Source organism: Quercus suber, unplaced genomic scaffold (assembly GCF_002906115.3).
Source record: "Quercus suber isolate HL8 unplaced genomic scaffold, Cork oak 2.0 scaffold_138, whole genome shotgun sequence".
Lineage (NCBI taxonomy): Eukaryota > Viridiplantae > Streptophyta > Magnoliopsida > Fagales > Fagaceae > Quercus > Quercus suber.
The window spans coordinates 24,919-45,890 of NW_027069600.1; the positions used below are offsets into that span (position 1 = coordinate 24,919).

Consider the following 20,972-nt stretch of genomic DNA (forward strand, 5'->3'; position numbering starts at 1 on the left):
GTCCATCTTATCACAATATGTTTCAAATTTGTTAAATAGAACGTTCTTTTTGGATCTTTCTAAAGGGACATTTTCAATTCCTTTGTAATAGTATGATGCATATGCACAGGAATGTAGGTTAGACGATGATGAATAACATTCTAACAGAGAGTGTGACAAAAAATAGCATCAACTTGTGATGATTAGTAGCTATTGCATCTCCACTTACTCCACATCTTTCTGTTACAATGCATAGGGGATCATAAGTTAATAAAAATTGAATCCATTCTAGGCCTTAGACTAGTCTTAATCATGAAATTAGAGCTATGATTATGAAGAGTTTGTGCAGGGCCGGCTCAATGGTATAAGCCATTGATGCGGCCGCCTAAGGCCCCAAACAAAAAAAAAGGCCCCTAAATTTTAACCAATAATATTAATTAAGCCAAAATATTAATCATTAAATAAAATAATATTTTCTTATCAAATGAAAAACAAATAAAGAAGAGAAAGAAATGCTATGTCCACAACAATTTTCATAATATTTTTACAAAAAATCTTAAAAACAAATTGTTAAAGGTTGTTATTGATAACAAAAAAATAATTTTAGTCATAGGTTCAACTAGAAAACAAGAAGCAACTTAACACCTAAGATTTGTCATGAAAAATATTCTGAATGTTGCATTTCTAAAAGAAAAAAAGAACAGGAAGAAAGCAATTTATAAAAAAATTCACAACATTTTTCACAATAGTCAAGTTAACAAACTTTTATTAGTTTTCAACTAGATTTACCGCTGACATCATACTTTTAATGACTACTATCAATCTGCCACATCAATAAATGTAAAAAGTTTTGTCAAATTTTTTTGTGTTTATAAACTATTTAAAAAAAAAATTATATGTGGTTCATGTTGATTAATAATAATTTTATATATGAAACAAGATAATCAATTTTCGCCTTAGACCCCCAAATGCATCAAGCCGCCCCTGAGTTTGTGGCACATTTTGTTTTTGAGTTTAATCTTAGTGACTCATGTAGAAGACTTGCTGAAATAAAAATGATATATAATTACCCCCATCTTGCGACTCTCTTTGCATAGTGAATAGGATTGGATTATGTAACATGATTTTCTAAGTACCAACTTAATCTAAATCTCGAATCTCATTCAACTTTAAAGTAAGTTTGGTAATAAGGTTGCTAGAACAAGCTGAAAGCAATCATTGCTTGAACCCAAAGCTATACCAACAGACATGGTGGGTGAAGTAGAAGCAGTTACACCTTTAAATGACACAAAATTTGTACTTTTCAAGTAAAACTCTTTCAGCTAATACAAATATACAGAAAGAGAGTTCTATCAATGGAAAACGGACAAACAAAAGTATGACTTGAAGACAAGGATTTGGATTTCAATCTTTAGTTTAAATGACTAGAATAAAGTATAAAATGATAACATTTTTTTTTTTTTTTTGGGTTAAATTCTTTTAAAAAGATTTGAGATTTATTAATATATGGATTTGAAATGAAGATGTCATTTTGAATTTATAATATCAAAAAAAAAATTTATATTGAAAAATAACAAAATCTCCAAACTCTTATGATCATGTGTGGTTAAATTTATATCAAATAATTTATAATAATAATTTTTCTCAAATTTATTGATTTTAAATATTCAAATCCAAATACAACCATGAATTAGTTTTGAAAGGTCCCTAAAGACCATGGACAACTTCTCGTTGAAGGCAGGTGGTCACAATATTACGTACCCTAACTTGAAAAAGTAATAATAATTATATATAAATTTTTAAAAATTTCATGAGTTCTCTATCCTCAAAAAAATTTGTGACCACCCTAAATTTTTTTAGGTCCAACAAAATTAAACTTCCCTTAATAATATATTAGATCTTCTCAAACAAAATGAAAAAGCCCAAAAAAGATTTTATTTAACTAAAATTTAAAAGAGATGTAGTTTGTAGCATTGATAATAAAACTGCAACAATTTCAAAATATAAAAATTCATAAAAAGAAATTGTGAAACTTTATATATTTGCTTTTTTTTTTTTTTCCTTTCAATATATAAAATTTCCTTTTTATTAGATTTTCTATAATTAAGTTCCTTAATGATCACTCTAGAAAAAATTCTTGGAGGAGCCACCACTAAAGACCACTACACTTGCATCACTTTATTTATTTATTTTTACGGAACCAAACATAAGGTGAATGCTTAGTGACCTTTCTTTAGGAGGCAGATTTTCTTGATGGAAACTAAAAAGGGTAGAAAAAGTAAAAAAGAAACAAGGTGGACAGAGAGCCAAAGAGTAATTATTGTTTTACAGTTAATGAGGATGTAAAATAGGGGAGAATGGGACATGGGTCAAAATTGCAATACAGAGATAGATATAAAGTGAGCTGATGAGTCTTTTTCATGATGTTAAAACATCATTCACTGCAAAGTAGGAAGTGGACCAACGTGTTCCTTCAAACAAGCTCTCTCTTATAACCCATGTTGGTACTTAGTACAATGACTGTCTTTTAACGTGTGAACATATGAAATCGCTTTTGCTTTCCTGCCCATGACCCGCCATTGTCACATTATAATGTTACACCTTATAACATAGAATAATGGTTTTCTTCCTTTTTCTTTCTTTGCTACAATAATGAGCAAACTTTGGTTCCATGGTGTTTGAAGAACTTATTGAGTGATCTCCATAATAGACTATGCCCATTGAGGTACTAGCCTCCCTTCTCAAGTTCTTACATCATACTACTATTTTGTTTTTCGTGTTTTTATATTACATATTTGATATGCAACAATGCTACAAACACACTCAATTTTACACCTAATTTCATAACCTATTGAAATAGTCGATTGTGAATGGTGAAAAAAAAAAATAGTCAGTCTATACAAAAAATTGTGAGCACAAAATATCCATCACTTATAATTTATTACTTTAGCACGTTGTGAAACTAAGTGTGTCCCTAAATTTTAGTTTAACATAAAATATTTACACTTTTATTGTTAGTTTTTATTTTTTATTTTTATAAATTTTTATTTGTGATTGTTAATTAAGCCTTGATCTCCTACGATTTGTGTTAGATGCCTTCTTTCTGCATGTAACCTCAATGTTTAGGCTGGTCATTTGCTTTCTAATACTAGTGCATAATAAAAGAAAATGATTCAATATTCTTGGTGTATAAGATGATGCTTGAGAATCATTTTGCTGGAAATAAGATCATTTTTAGAACCAATTACTATCATTTCAAACGTCAAATAACTTTGTTTAGGGCAATTTAACCATTACTGAGAGAAAGCTGTGAAAGAAAAATTAGTAGAAGTGTGAGAAAAACTTAAATATATAGCCACCGAAGACCACACATAAAAATAAATAATTAAATAGCTTAATCATATAGCTAATGGCTATTTTTCAAACTTCTCATTTAGATATCGCTTTAGAAAGAGTGTTCGTGCAAACTTTTGAAAGGTCAGAAGTTCTCCAATTAGGGGCACACAAAAGATGTCCCCATTGTGCTTAGGAAGCACTTCTGTAATAATATCACTGACATTATTATGGAAATGAACAAATATATATCATTGAGATGTTTAGTTGTAATATAATTACCAGTTAAACATTTAGGGCACATACATGATACCATGAAATGAACATTGGAGATTATGAAGTGTCTTACTTCTTAGAACCACTAAAACTTAACCCAAAAAGAAAAGGAACATAAATAAATTTTTTTTTCTTCTTAAAAAGTGGAGGACCGTGGTGATTGATATATATGTAAGTGTTGTAACACATATTTGAGTGGAGGGAAAACTGTGGGGAGTGAACTCTGAGCAATGGGGACAAGATGGGGTCTAATGCTTGTGAGCAGCACTGCAAGTCTTAATTTTGCAGTCACTGACAAAGCAAGAGTCATGTGGCTATGTACTTGAATTTGTTCAAAGGATAGTAACAGTGGGGTGGAAGTGATAGCTCATCCTTCCATTCAAACCTTCAACAAACTAAGTAAACAAACGTTATTATTTCCTACTCATTTGGCTAATCCAGAACTGGCGGACCACATATACTTGCATTTGATAAAATTCTTATTATTATTCCCTCAGTGACCTTTGCTATAAGCATTAGATCAATACAGGCATGTTACCACCTTGTTATTGAACTAAGCTAATAACCATCATTTTGCTTACCCTTGTCAATGATTATATATAACAACATGAGCAATGATCATCTAAATTAGTGCTACCTAGCTACCATTTTGACTTTTAATATAACAAAAGACAGTTTTTTGCGAATCAAATTATAGGAGCCTCTTTCAACCTATTATATGACGATGCAGATGATTTGATGTAAATGACTTAAACCATTTAGCAAATCACATAATTTTTAGAATTACACACAAATACTAGTTAAAGTCACCAAGTAACAAAATAGAAGAAGAAAATTCTATCCAATAACTAATAACTAATGCTTTCAACTTTATAAGGGAGTCTATCTTGACATTCAATATCTTTTGGATCTGCAAAGTAATAACTAATAATTCCATTAGTTCATTATTGAGGAATGCTAAATTATCTTATCTTATGTCACTAATAAAACATAATTTAGATATATATATATATATATATATTTATGTTATTAAATTTCACTACATAAACCTTAAAACTAATGTATTACTACTAAAATAAATTCGGACATTTATTTACTATATTATTTAAATGACACTAATCATATTTATTGTTAAGTCAACTTAAAAGTATTAATAGTAAAATTGGTAGTAGTTTTAATATATTTATTAAATTTTTTTGTAATATGACACAACACCTTCAATTAATGCAATAACTAATTAGCATTCAAACTTGAACTTATGAGTAAAATCCACCTTCAGGTAGTGATGAAATCAGGATTTGAATTTAGAGAGGTACAAAGTTGTTGTTGATTTTTTTTTTTTTTTTTTTTTTTAATTATGAGTAAAAATTATCACACACACATATACATGCAACAAAACACACTAAAATCAACAATATTAATATATAGAAACTAAAAGAACTATTTTAATCAATTTATAGTTTGGTAAATTAAATTTAATTGCTTACCCACAAATTTTCACAAAAAATAACAAGTTATTGCCATTTTTTTTATAATTAATTTTTAGATGTAATAGCAATGTTTTTTCCTTCTCTTTAATTGAAATTATTGCTTCCTTATTTTATTTTTCTCTTACCCTTACCTCCCTTTGGTTTTGAATGCTGAAGTTATTGATGAAGTAGTTTTTTTTTTTAGTTATGTTTTCTTAATAATATTTAGAGGAAAGCAATTAATACAACGATAAGAAATAGAGAGATGATCCAAATTGAGAGAAACCAAAAAAGCGTAGAGAAAGACCCAAAATAACATTAGTAGAAAAAAAAAAAAAAAAGACTTGACAATTAAGGAAGTAATAGAAAATATGACTTCTAATAGAATAGAATGAAGGAAAAAAAAAAAAAAAAAAACATGTGACCGAAACAAATTAATATGTTGAGGATCCATAACTAACCCAAAAACATTTGGAATTAAGGCTTGTTTTTGTTTTCTTAATAATGTTTGACAAATTAAAAAAAGATAATCATCAATTACTTTTTCTATAAAATATGCCAACAAGAAATACATATAAGAGAAACAATTATATCTATATAAAAATACACTAAGACAAAAGATGAGAAAAAATCAAATGTGCTAACAAGTGGTGTTTTTTATTTATTTATTTATTTATTTATTTAAATGTGAGAGAAGGATGACGTTTTCTTATGTAGGAGGCATATTTTGGCTTTTATTAAGGGGACCCTGCCACACCAAAACATAATATTATGTTCACCGTAAAATTGTGAGAGTTACCCAAATATAAGTGTCTTCTTGTTGAATTAAATCAAGGTGTGTTATGTTCATTGTCTTTGATTCTTTGGATGGAATAGTGTTGAAGTGGTAAATGAGGTTGTTGCCAGTGAGATTTTCATTTTGATGAAAATTTACTCCTATGGAAGAAATATCATAGGCTGCTACTCCTGAGTGTCTATATATCTTTTGGTTTAAAAAAAATTAGATATAAGTTAATTGTTTTCTTTATTATTGCTAAGTTGCACATCCAATAAGTTTTAAACCTAGCTATCACTATCAAGTACATATAGAATTATCATATATCTAAAAAAAAAAAAGTTTAGAACTATCATTTGTGGCTGACTCATTCTCAAAGTTAAATTGAACATATACAGATGTCGCTTTTTTAATTAATAATATAATTTAAATGGTAATTTGTTTTTTAGATTAAGAGTGAGCACTCATAGTCATAGTTTTTAGGGTAACGCCAATTTATTTAAATGCAAAATAGGAAAGTATTAGTCAAAATTTATTTAAATGATGATAAATGTATGAGAGGTGTAAAATTTAATCAACTCATTTACAATCTGGTAATTTTGTCTCACATCTAAATAGAAGCTGAACATTGATTCCGTAGTGGAGCCGAGGAGGACCCTAGCTAGGATACGATCATATCATAGCCATAGGGGCCGACTGAATTGCAAAAGACATATATTGATGGTTGATCATGATGCATGGTCTATGTCGCTCAAATGGAACATATCTTCTTCACTCTCTCACTCGGTCTAAAGTTGACACCTAACTACGTCATGCTCTGTCTGCATGTCTACATTAGTATAAAGAGTGTGCTTGTGATGTTTACCACCCAGCCTAACTTGTTCAATTACGGAACAATTCTTATGCCACCACAACTATCGTTTCATCACTTTGTCTCACGACTCCGATGTAATTGACTGAGAGTTATTATAATACTACAATTTTTACTATATCATGTTTCACAACTATTACCGCAAATTATAATTAATTGTCATTTTCATATAAATCATCATTTTTTTTTTCGTATTTATAATTTGCCACGTTAAAATTGTGACAAATTTGTGACATAAAATATTATAGTTTGAAATTTTCTCAGTAGATAATCACTTAACATTAATCTATTATTTTGTTTTTCAACGCCCGTAGTTGGCCCATCAAAGTCACAAAATTTTTATCCCTACACTTTCTCATTAATTAAGAAAATGAATTAACCCATGGTTAGGCAATGATTGGGTACTAGTAATAGCACTGTGAAGGGACAGTCAAGCCAAGCCAAGCCATTAAACCACATGTTAAAAGTGAGCAGTCCATGCAAACTACTTTGCACACGAGTCATGTTCTGATATGCTGTCTAATTTTAGTATTTGCACATGCTGGTCACCCTAAAATGTTAGTTCCCACGTACAAAAAGCTGAAAAGGACAAACAATATGCCGACAAATAGTGGGTTTAAAGTTTAAACCATATCTTGGATAATTGTATCCAAAATCGAAGTTTATGGACAGTGAGCATCTAAACTAATTGAGATGCCATTTCTTGAGGTGACGTGAAGAAAGGGACAACAAATGCCTAGCTGTTCCCAGTTTTTTTGGCCCTTAATCCATGGACATTTTTGTCACTGTCTGATATTAAAGAACTCTGTTTTATTCTTCTGTTTGGTCAATTTTTTTTTTCCTCTTTCTTTTTCTTAAGTAGGATTGGTTATTAAGATGCAAATGGGTTTCTATCCCTTTCTAAGCACCTAGGAGGTGCCCGGATATGCAGGTTTAGTGATAGAACAAGTTAATTTTAAGGCTGTTAACAAATGGGGTTTGGCTATCATCATCATCATCTTGTCTCTCTCCTATAATCAATTCCCTTCAAAACTTGAGCTTTATATTATTTTAGTTCTTTAACAATGTGAAAAAAATATATAATTATGATGAATAAAAAAACAAAAAAAGAGGTGGCAGAGAAAAAGAACATAAAAAATTAACATCATTTGGTCTTATTACTCGTATCTATAACATAAAACCTTAAACAACTACATTTGTATTGTATTATTCAGCTTTATTTATCTTGTATGTGCTATGATGATACATAGTACATTAAGTGATTGTTTGGATAGTGCATCCAACGTCCATGTCTAGCGTCCAACATTTTTTTGGTAGGTCCCATGCATTGTTCACAAGACCCGCAAGTATTTTTTTTCTTCACAAAAACAATTTTAAAACTAGGTCTTACGGTATTATTTACACATTTAAAAATTATTTTGTTACCGTGTTTTCATTTTTTAGTTTTTAGTAATAAGTGGTATCCAAACAGACCCTAACTCTACTTTATCCTTGGACTAGACATAAGGCCATATTTGTATAGCTAGTAGGGAAGGTAACAAAATTTTAGCTTTTGGAGACCAAATAATGAACCAAAAAAAATTACAATTTAAGAATGAAAAATATACTTCAAGAATAAACATACTATGAAAAATAAAATTGGTGCTAGCTTAATATTAAAAAATATAGCAAAAAAAAAAGGATAAAATTATTATTTTACAATACATTTTAAATCAATCATTTTAAAATGGAATTTGGCTTTTTTTTTTAATCTAAAAAATAATCTATGAATGATGCTATATTAAATGCATATATAGTATTTCCCTTTAAATGTACAATTGAAATAGCCCTTTAGAAAATCATCTTCATTTTCATTGCAAAGTCTAGTTTCGAAAATATTTATGACTTAAAATGTTCATCTTTTAGTTGTAAGACAAAAAGAGTAAGCTCACTTACAATCACTCTATAAATATGTTGGTAAGTTGTTGATTTTTAAATCCTTACCAACCATTTGACATATTTTAGAAAGAACTATTGACGAATAGAAAAGCATATGTGTGCTTTCAATCTCTATTACCATCCCCAATAAAGATTTGTAGGAAAAAAAAAAAAAAAATCAACTCATAGGAAATATTGATAAAAAAAGGGGAAATGTATGTGCAGACATACACGCACATAAGAGTATGAATCTACTTAAATAGAAATAAAAAAAGTGAAGCCCTGTTTGTCCTTAATTTTCTATTAATATACTAATTAATAAAGGATTTTTCTTATTACCCAAGGATTTTATTAGCATAAAGCGCACACACACACAAAGCGTAGAAACAATTTTTAAACATGTTTTATGTTAAAAAGATTTTCATTAAAGGAGAGCCACAAGTTATAGATTAGATGGCCTTTTATTTATTTATTTTTTATTATTATTATTATGGATGTAGGGTTACTAATAAATCCTATTGCCTCTTTTTTGTCTATGAACTTTTTTTCTTGTATAGTCATATCCAGGGAGCCTTGTGCTGTTTTGTTTTTTCGAGATCAATTTTATACAATCTAAGTATACACACGCCACATACTTACATAAGAGAAGATCTTAATAACCTTGTCATCTTGGCACACACTACAATTGACTCTCATATATCATGTTGGGGTAATAACTTAGTGAGGTTTTAATATAACACAAAGAGACATTAGTTAACCTAAAAAATTTAAGTCCAATTATGTTACGATAAGTTTGCAAATTCATTATATTTTTATCAATTCGTGACATCTCTCACATTTGCATATTGAACTACAATAAGATTTTGGATTAATAAGATTGTACAAGTTGTAGAAATACTTGCAATAAGAGGAAGTGGTTCAAATTTTCTAGAGTATTCGACAAACTACAGGTTAAGAAAAGCTTGCAATTGGAGTGAGATGTTCAAATTTTCTCAAGAGATTGATGACACTAGAAAGCACAATGCAAGAGATGACCATGAATGCTAAAAAGATCTAACTTCCAAATAACATCTAAGATTCATGTTACAAACATAAATAATTTCACAATAATTACGTTGATTTATCAATTGATTTTTATATGAACTTACTACTAACACCACTTGTTATACATCACTAACAATTTATCACGTCAGCTGGATGTGAAATTTTTTTGTGCCTAAAAACTTTCTCTAACATATAAAGGGTAAAACCACTAAGTTAATTTTGAGTGGTCTGGTGGAGTAAGGTGGACCATCTGGTTAGGTACATTCACAAAGTCACTGCTTACTGTTTTATCCGCATACCGTTATGAATAGAATCTATAGATCATAGATATGATTACTTTTGCTACTTTATTTACTCCCACCGTGGAAACTTAGCTCCACTCGCAACCGTAGCACGTGTAATTACAAACACACAGCAGCAAAAATCTAACACCTGGTTTTACTTTTTACTTTTAATGCTAATTATATTAAACTTCCCAAAATGGATGGCCAATGAGTTAGATGGATCTGTTCATTTTCTGGAAGTTAAGTGGCATTTATATTGATACGAGTAATGTTATATATATATATATATAAAATTTACAGCAATTTAACCAATAAGTTTTTACTATCTCTCATTTAAACTCATATTACTTGTATCACTTTTTTATTTATCATTAATAATTTACAATATCAATTAGTGTCAATTTTTTTTTTTTTTTTTTGTATCTATAAACTTTTTTCGTTAGTACCAATAAGACATCTACTATCATGAATAGGGTGTGTGTATGTGTGTATATATATATATATAGGGCCTGGTTAACGGGTACTCTTAGATCATTTATTAATAGACCATTTAAAAAAAAAATTATACTACTTTTATATAAAAAAAATATAAAATTTTTTAAAGAAATCATCTATATTTTTTTTCTATAAAAAATTTCTAAAAACTATCAATTAAGCTGCTAGTCTTTTGGGCTAATAATATTAGTTTATTGATATCAGTTTATGCACATGTTTGTGGTAATTGCAAAGGATTTAGAGCAACCACATCAGCTCGTGTAAATTTTCTGTCTATTTTGCAAGAAAAAACCTATTTTTTCTATTTTATATATTCACTTTTACAAAACACCTACATCAGTTTATTTATTCTACACATTTATTTAATAAAATATTCATTCTTTTTACATTTTTTACTATTTCCTTCCCTCTCCTCTCTGGCACAAACTCACCACCTCGTCTTCTCCATCCACACCCACACCCAGCCAACCACCCTTCAACAAAATCCAGCCACTGATTCATCGATCTTCCACAACAACAAAATCCAGCCACTGATTCACCGATCTTCCACAACAACAATCACAACAACAATGACATAACAACAATCAAAACAACAATGATTCATCGATCTTCCACAACAACAAAATCCGGCCACTGATTCACCGATCTTCCACAACAACAATCATAACAACAATGACACAATCACAATCACAACAACAATGATTCACCGATCTTCCACAACAACAAAATCCGGCCACTGATTCACCGATCTTCCACAACAACAATCACAACAACAACGACACAATCACAATCACAACAACTCTGACCCACTCGCCCTCCATGTTTGATCAATTCTTCGTCACCGTCTTCGTTTCCAAACGGATTGTTGGATTGGAGAGGCTGATTGGAGTTCTCAACTCGCTCGTAGCCCAAACTCGCCGATCAAACTCAGTTCGTGGTGCATGAGATCTCCATTGAACTATCGTCGTCTTCGTCTTCGAAGCCTGAGATTTTGAAGAAGAATGAGAAACTGATTGGCTTTGAAGAGTTGAGATGAGAGAAAGAGAGAGCTGTGATGAAATGAGAAAGAGAGAGTTGAGATGAGAGTCAGACATAGGAGAGAGAAGAAATTAATACAATAATTATAAACGAGCTACAGTATTCGTGTATATTTACACGAGTACTGTAACTCATGAAAATATATATATAATTTTACATATTTTTACAATGTGGGTGTTTTTTGTTTAAAATGTGTAATATTTATACTATAATTTTATTTTAGAAGACTTTAGATAATTTGATTAAGAGGCTCTTAAAGGCCCATTTTGACTGCCCCGGGGTAATGGGATGAGCCAGTAAAGTAAAAAACATGAGCAAATATAACTGATGACTCTTTTAAACGCGCCTTGGACAGGGGCTGGAAATAGTACATCAATCACTTACTTCCATAATTTGGAGAGAGTGTGTGTCCTACCTTGAGAAAGGAGGAAGAATGGCAGCTTTTGCTTTTTAAAGTTTTTATCTTTTGAATAGATTTTGAAGAACGACTGTCTGCCGAAGTTATATAAAGCAAGAGCATGTGTGAATTGTTAGCTCATAGTGCTTTGTGGAATCTATAAAAGCACACCCAACGCTATAACAGCCTAAAAGAAACCAAATTATGTAAAAAATATATATAAATGAAAGTACATAAAATTATATTTAAAATTTGAGGGAATATTAAAGAAATAAAAAATTAAAAAAGGAACAAAGATCCTCAAGGGTCATAGATAGTGGGTGACCAAATCCATCATCAATCTCGAGCCCGGTACCTTGAGATTCCCACATTCTCAATACCGCAGAAAAGAAAAGGACTGTTGTATTTGGGATTTTACCGAGTGGCCAAATTCAGGGAATGTTGGATTCCCCACGGTGCTGAGCAAGGCATTTCCATCCAAACCCAAAAATTAACTGACCATTTTGTTATGAATAATCCCATAATATATATATATATATATATAATTGAACAAATTTCACAATGAATTTCATTATTATTGTTAAAGTGACAAATTATAATTAGTAAAATAAATGTGATGTTTTTAATGATCTCATATAAAAGTAATATTATACTATTCATAATCAACCACTTAGAATGACAAATTGTGAAATCTCTCATTTCTATAACATTATTGAAATAAAAGAGAGGGGGAGAAAAAGAAATCCAGTGATATTTCTACATTGACATATTTAGACAAGATAACTGATTATTGACCAAGAAAGAATTTAGTTCCCCAATGTGTGCATGTCTTACGTATATTTTAATTTTTGATTCACTAATCACTATAATCTTTTTCTTTTTTTTTGAAAACACTAATCACTATAATCTTCATATATATATATATATATATATATGTATTATGAGTTCAAGTTATATCTGGTGTAATTTGAAGTAATGTTACACCATTCAATAACTTGTTATTGAATTAATATTTTGAAAATCCAACCGTTAAATTATATGTTTTATATGTTCTTAACATACATGCCAATTTTCATATCAATCGGATGCTATTTACCTTTTGATCCATAAACTCATATTTTATACATTATTTTAAACAACTACAATATTGAATTTTAACAATTGATTGATGAGATATATATTAATTTTTTATCACTTTGAAATTTTGCAAGTATAAAGAATATATAAAGATAATGTAATCTAATGGTGGATTTGTCAATATTCACATCTAATTAAAAAATATTGAGTTACAGTAGGTGTAACATTGCTTAGAATTACACCAGGCGTAACTTGAACTCAGCCCATATATTATATGATATTTGTCACGCTCAAGTGCTTTTTGCTTTTAATTGAAGCAGTGGGGAGTGGAAAAATAGCACACCTCTTTTAGGCCAATGCATGATTAAACTCCAGGGAAATTTCTTATTCTCTCCTCTATATTTGATTATTTTTGTTCTTTTAAGATAGAGTCCTCTAGATTTGATTATTTTTGTTCTTTTAAGATGGAGGCTATTATATAATGTTCTCTTTACAACATCCTCACTCAATGACAAGCATGCTAGTTCCCTTTATGCAACAACAAAAAAGAAAAAATACTGTTTCTTTTTCTTGGGTCTGACACAAGATTTTTGGTGAATGTGATTCAGAAAAGCAGAAGTGCGTTGTGATCTGGATATTACCTTAAACAAAAGAAACCAACTTGAGGGCTAGTTTCCTTCTCAAAAAAAAAAAAAAAAAAAAAAAAAAAAGGGCTAGATTGGTCAAAAGTTGCGGCTGAGTGGGTCCCCCATGTGTGTTTAATTACAAAAATGTCATTGACTTATGAGTTATGGAAACTGAAAACAGTCAAAATGTGTTTTTAGTTTCCATAACTCATAACTCAAAAATCAAAGAATTGAGTGATGAAAATAGAGTTATGGAAACAGAGATATGGTGGTGCCAAACGGACTTCTAGCTATGGGTCCCACCATTTTATAGTTATGAGTTATGGAAACAAAGAATTAAGTTACGGAAACAAACCATCCAAACACCCTCTTAGCCACTCATATAAAAATAATATATATATCAAGAAAATTGCACTCAACTCCCCTAGTTTGGAATAAGACTTTTACCTCCTCAAAAATGCAAATTATTTACACTAACCTCTCATGTATAATTCAAAAAAATGCTTCAAAAAATTGCCCAAAAAGAGATTTTAATAAATACTGAATTTTCTATAAAAGGAGGTGTGGATGATAGTTTCATTGGATGTAAAAGAGAAAATTCAAAAAAAATCTAAAACTTCTTTTTAGTCATTTAGAGGAGGTTAGCGCAAATGGTTTGCAATTTAAGAAAGATGAGTGTCTTATTCCATACTAGAGGGAAGGTAAGTGTAATGGATTAGACTATGCATATGAAATTTGTGAGTTGTTTTAAGTGGTCAGTAGTTCGATATAAGACTTTACCTTCCCTAAAATGCAAATTATTTACACTAACCTCTCATGTATAATTGAAAAAATACTTTAAAAAATCCCCCAAAAAATATTTTAATAAATACCAAATTTCTTATTAAAGGAGGTGTGGATGATAGTTTAATTGGAAGGTAAAAGAGAAAATTCAAAAAAAAATTAAAACTGAGGAAGTCAGTGTAAATGCGATTTGCATTTTAAGAAAGATGAATTGCTTATTCCATACTAGAAGGAAGGTAAGTGTAATGGATTAGACTAATATCACTATACTGTAATGGGCCTTTTTAGCAATCGCAAGCTGGACTGTCTCCTACCACGTTATGGCCCAAAGGTTCTGGGTAGGAAAGTCAAGACTGGCTTGACTGTAACACACCCCAAGTCAGCTTGTGCACAAACTAGAGCCCATTTGCTAAAACTTTGGTCACGTGCCCATAGCAAATGAGACTGTTACAAGAAAGTTATGGCAAGTGTAATATGACAATAATAACAAGAATATGCTTATTGTCAACCAGAAAACAGGAAACACCAAATCATGATCTTAAAAAAGGAAGAAGTAATGCAGCGTTATAAATAAGATGATAACAAAAAAAAAACACAGCAATGCTTGATCAATAAAATAGAGGAAGAATGGTCAGTCTACCATGCTTGATTTCTCTACGGAGTTAAGTCTAGGAAGGGAACCATTCTTCAATGTGGGCAATCTCACAGGAAAATCCTACCACGGAAATTACCCACTTTGAGAGAATTGGCCTAAATGGCTTATCCTTAAATTCCTTAATTCTTACTAGAAGGTAGGCTTTTAGAGGAAGAGAATGGATTAGCCTATTGGTGCATGCTTACTATCACACTCTTGCTTACTCTCTGTTTTTTCTTTCGAATTCCTTTTTCCTTTCTAAGTTTTCTACTCTATCTTTTCACTCTCTTTCTTACTTCTTTTTCTCCCTATTCTCTCTTGTTCTTGCTTCGTTGTTCTATTGTTATCTTCCCTTCTTATGTTGTTTTGTGGTGCACAGTTGAGACCCTTTTTATACTGTCTACCGTGATGGGTTTTTACTATTTTATCCTTTAACCGCTTTTGTCTTTGTGTTGGTGTCCTTCCAAACCACCCACTAGTCTATCAGCTGCCTAGCCACTACCACTTATTTATGCTAGTCATGCCACATCCCATTCCCAAACAAAGAGTCTTATTTTGTTTGCTTACTCACCAGGGCAGTCCCATCCGGATAAAGGTAGGTATTCTCTCTCACTATCCCTCATGGCATGCACCTAGTGATTCTAACTCATTTTTCCTTCTTTTGGGTGGTATGTCATCCCAACAAGACATTTCCCACAAAATAATTTGAGCGAGAACCCCAGAATAGACTCTCCCCTTTTCCCCACCGCCAAACCATACCCTCTCTTACCTCTGACCCATGGCCCACCACTCCTATATTGGCTGGGTACAAGTTGGTGGTGCCTGAGCCTTGTGCGTGCTCCACTTCCATGTGTGTCCATGGCTTGTCTGCTATTCATGCATTTGCCATGACCTGAAAGCTCGTCTGCACATTCTGCTACTCGTTCTTGACCTCTTGTGGCGTGAATGAGTCTCTAAGCTTTCATTCTTTATGTCTTATTTCCTTCCTGAGCTGAGCCTTGCTTAATTGTAGGCTTTTCCTTCTTTAATCCTTCCCTTACCCTTTTTACGATGGAGTTAACACTTCTGTCATTCCATTCTATTATTCCTACCATGCTATTATTTGACTCGTGCTTGCTAGGCCTCTTTTGGGCCTGTTATATGTTTTCCCTTTGCTTAATTCCAATGGCCCAATATTATCATTGGGCTAGTGCTCATGCTATTTTAGGCTTCCTTAGCCCATTCTATTGCTTCTAGGCTTCCTTAGCCCATTTCTTTCTTTTGGGCATCCTTAGCCCGCTTCATTTCTTTGGGCATCCTCGACTCATTCCAATTCTCTATTCCCTTGGGCTTTTGCTAAGTATTTTAGGCTTTCCCAGCCTAAATTACCATATCTTTTACTTTCAGGGTTCATGTGATTTACCACCAACCCTTTGCTTACTTAATTCTTTACTTTGGGCTTCTCTGGCCCATTCTTACTCGCTTTCTATTTCTCATAATGTTCATGAGTTTACCACTTCTTTCTCTAGGCTCCTTTGGACCCGCTTGCTTTCTTTGAGACCCTTTTGCTATTTTTTAGGCCTATGATCTATTATTCTTGTCATTCGGGCTTAATGGTTTTCTTCTTAATTTATTAACTTTCCTATGTTGTTAGGTTTCTTCCTACTATTGAGCCTCCTTGCCAAAGTGGGCATCAACAATCAACAATTAAACGTCATATAGTTAGAAAATTAAAACTCAAACTTGTCTACAAATTAAAAGTTAAAACCAAAACTTAAAGATGTTGTGAGAGATACTGATAATAGCTTAATTTTGCATATTTATATCAATATTAGAAAGTATTATTATACTTATTTTGAGTTAATTCATGCATTTTATATTTGGTTTTGGAATAATGTTGAATAATTAATTTTTTGCTTAATTGAATTTTAATGCATGAATTTGTCTTGTGTAGGATAATGGAATTAAATAAGTGGATTTATGTAAAGAAGAAAGCAAACGGACTTTACTTTTACAAGGGCCATGTTGAAGTTAAAGAAAGTCAACTCAATTAAATTCGAGTCCAATTGGAATAAGGAATCAAAGGAAATTTGCATCAAATCCAAATCCAATTTAGATTAGGATTCCAGCCTGCACACCAATTAGTATTTTAGGCATAACTTTCGGCTCAGATGTCCAATCGAGATAATTCAAGTTGGGCTGGAAGTTAACTTAAAGGCCTACAACTTTGTAGTTACCACAAGTCTGAATTCTGATGTTAAATGGGTCGAAAACGTCGGTTAAGCAAAACCTGAAAACTTGAGATTTTCCTCAAACGGGAATTCAATTTGTAATAGAATTCCTTAATCTCTTTAAAGGCTCTTTAGGGAAAAATTCAAAAGGGAGTTGTTGTAGAACATAATTTAGGTTTTCTTAAAATTTCTTTATAATTTTAAGAGTTTTATTTGTGTTATAGCTTGCTAAAAGCCTTTCTAAAGCAAGGGGTGAAACTCAGCTGTTTATTGGTATATTCTTAACAATTATTTTATTATTTTAGTACTTATGTTATTATGTTTTTTATTGATTCACTCATCTAGAAAAGTGTTTAGTTCTATATAATTTTTTGATTTATCGTAAACTTCGAGCACGTTAAATGCTTAGTATTCTCTATGAATTAATTCACTAGTTTTGTTTTGCCTAAAATCAATCAATTTCATAAAACTACCTTAGACAATTGATTCTTAAGTTTTTATTGTTAAATCATCCGACTAAGATCATCCTTGGTATAAATTTTAGTTGAATTATAAAATATTTATTGTTAAGACTACCAATAGATGTGTTGTGTGGATTCCTAAATCTCAGCGCCTTAATATATTGTTATTTTCTCTCAATTTAAATTACATTTACTAAACCATCAAAATCTCTTCAATTAAACTTTATTATTTTAGTTTTATTCTCTTGTGGTTTGCTAATCAATTCCCTTTTTCTTGTGGATTCGACTTCAGACTTACCAAGATTATTACTTTGCGACAATTCTGCATTTGGGAACATTATTTAAGTCACAACAAACACCACTAAAGTATCAAATATTTTACCAGTTGAGCTAACTTAAACCCATTATGTTTTATTTCTTTTGCTTATATAATTTTGCGCAATAATTGATTGTGAATGGAAATTTGTTATTAGTATGAATCTTGAATGAACTATTTCCTATTGCACAATATGACTTTAAAATTTTTAAAATAAATGAAAAGACAAAAGTTTTGGGGGTTTACTTATTTCCAATTGATTGTTCTAATAGCATGTGAAATTTGGAAGTTGATTTGAGTAATCAATAATTGTGTGATGTTTAAATGAGAAAGCAGGGACAAAGTTCCCATATTAATTATTGGCATCATAACCCATGTTCGAGTTGCAGGAATGGAGATTGCCTAAGTGCACAGTTTCTCTGAAGTTTGTGATTTCACTCCATTTTCTATGCAAAAAATTTTTGTTTGTGGCTAAATATATGAACAATTTTATTAGAGAAGACAAAAGAGAACAGCCTTGGAATCCTTCCATTTCCATTTGCCAATGCCTTGCAAGGATAAGCAATAATTGCTGCAAAAGGGTTTATTACTGAGCATTCTTCAAATTGAATTGAGACATAAGGGGTCCATCCCAAGCAGCTTCATAATAAGGTTCTTCTTTTTCTTTTCTTTTTCTTTTTTAAGTGTTCTTCAACAATGAAGCATGATATTAAGTGCACTTCAAGCCTACGTAATCCAATGACTTAGACCACTTTCAAAATGGAGCAATTAAGCCTCATGACATCTTGAGGTGGTTTTACCTTTAGCACCGGATTGCTCTCGAAGAAATTTGCTGGCCTCAGCTCAAAACCACTGCTCAGCGTAGGCATCAATGGAAAATCTTCTTGGTAAGGTGCATGATGAAACCCCAACGTGTACCATACCACAATGTCCTTATTTTCTATCTCCCTATTCCTGCATTGACAATATATAACAATAAGGATTATTAGGATAAATAGAGGATGATTAACCCATAAATCCCTACCATCAATATGATTAGTTGGCTATAGTTTCCAATTAACTCAAATGGTCATAATAAGATATTTGAATTTGAATCTTACTTACACCAAAAATCAAATAACATCTTAACCTGATGATAAAAAACAATTACCACATAACGGATACTATAAATTCAAATCTTATTATGTGTGTATATATATATATAAATGATCAGTGGAATGATCACGATTATAACTTATCGAAGGATACCTTTGGCTCCACGTGGCTAAAGTGTCATCCCCTCGGCTTTGATCAACATAGAGTCCCCCAGCCCATTTTTCTGACTTATTATATGGAGTGACCCACACATTGTACTTAGTGAAGGCTGCTCTGGTTTGGGAGCAATCATCGTCTGATAGAAGTGAACCTGCCCCTGATTTGGGGATCAGACGATAGCCAACATGATTGCCCATCTTAGTCATCTTGTTCGGATTCACAACTAGTAACTCAGTTGCCTTTGAGCCGAGTTTGATTTTTGCATCTGATTCAGTTTTAGCTGTCTCACTAACAACCCTCCAATAACTCTTCCTAGGTGAGCCGTGGTCAGGCACTTGGGTCGTTTTCAAATTGGACTTGACAAAAGAATTGGAATCACCATCCACATCAAGATCAAGGTGGTAAATTAGGAAGTGATCATGGTTTACACCTATGGTATTTTGTGCTAATAGTGTACCATAGACTTCCTCCTCTATTTGGTCTCTGTGAGTGTACTTTGATCCCCTCACTTCTAGCAAACCAGTTAGCCCAACCTGTAATAAAAGAGTATTGATTTTTAATAATGGAGTTTTAACCCTAAGATGTAACAAATTTCACAATCGAAGTAAAAATTCTAATTAATACAATAAGACCATCATTGATATTACTTTCATTATACATTAATCCACATTTACCACCTTAGTAATTGTGAAATTTGTTATAGTATTAGACTTTATAAACAAAGAATTAATGACCTCTAATTTATAGGTGTGGTTCTCTGCTGGAAGAGTGTAAATTCCCTTCAACAATGCATTTTGGCTAGAGACTTTGTTAGATGATTGAATAGCAAATTCTATTTCAAACTAAATATTCAAGTATGTTGTATTATAAGCCTGTGACTTTGGATATAATAAAATGACGAAAAAATATATGTTACTAGTATCAATTAATCTGTTGAGAATGAATCTAAAATTTTGGGATTAAGCTTAATGATTATTATATTGTAAAGATATAAAGGACCTTATATATTTCAATACAATATTACTTATACATGGGACCATTATTGATATTACGTTTATTATACATTAATCCACAAAGAATTATACGACCTTAGTAATTGTGAAATTTGTTATAGTATTAGACTTAATAAACAAAGAATTAATGACCTCTAATTCATAAGGTGTGGTTCTCTATTGGAAGTGTAAATTCCCTTCAACAATGCATTTTGGCTAGAGACTTTGTTAGATGATTGAATAGCAAAATCTATTTAAAACTAAATATTCGAGTGTGTTGGATTATAAGCATGTGACTTTGGATATAATAAAATGATGGAAAAAATATATATTACTAGTGTCGATTAATTTGTTGAGAATAAATCTAAAATTTTGAGATTAAGCTTAATTATTGTTATATTGTAATAAAACGGACCTTATATAGTTCAATAACACTAATCGGGTTTTTCATGAAAGAGAACTTATGTGAATCAAGGGAATAAAAATGATGATTTACCGTAGCAATAATTGAGCCACTTTGCTTGAATTCCCAATCTATTATGTAGTCATAGTTGCCCACAGTTGACACCATCCTGACCACTAAGCTCACCTCTGGCCTAACCTCCCTTACCTGCAATCCATTTAGCTAAGCATGAGGTTTAAAATTTCTACTTTAATTACCCAACAAAGAACCTTAAAATAAATAAATAAATAATTGAAAAAACTGTATTTAGAAAGAAAACACACACACACACACACACA

At 31.2% G+C, this 20,972-nt stretch overlaps 1 protein-coding gene across 1 annotated transcript; it reads right to left on the bottom strand.

Moving 5' to 3' along the window:
- Positions 1-18,304: 18,304 nt before the first annotated feature.
- On the bottom strand, positions 18,305-20,841 carry LOC136061310 (amine oxidase [copper-containing] alpha 2, peroxisomal-like; the record flags this gene model as incomplete). Its single annotated transcript, XM_065776653.1, is given in 3 exon segments — positions 18,305-18,939; positions 19,234-19,772; positions 20,728-20,841. Coding segments are annotated over 3 exon segments (864 nt in total), but the record flags the coding sequence as incomplete, so codon positions are not given.
- Positions 20,842-20,972: the final 131 nt, after the last annotated feature.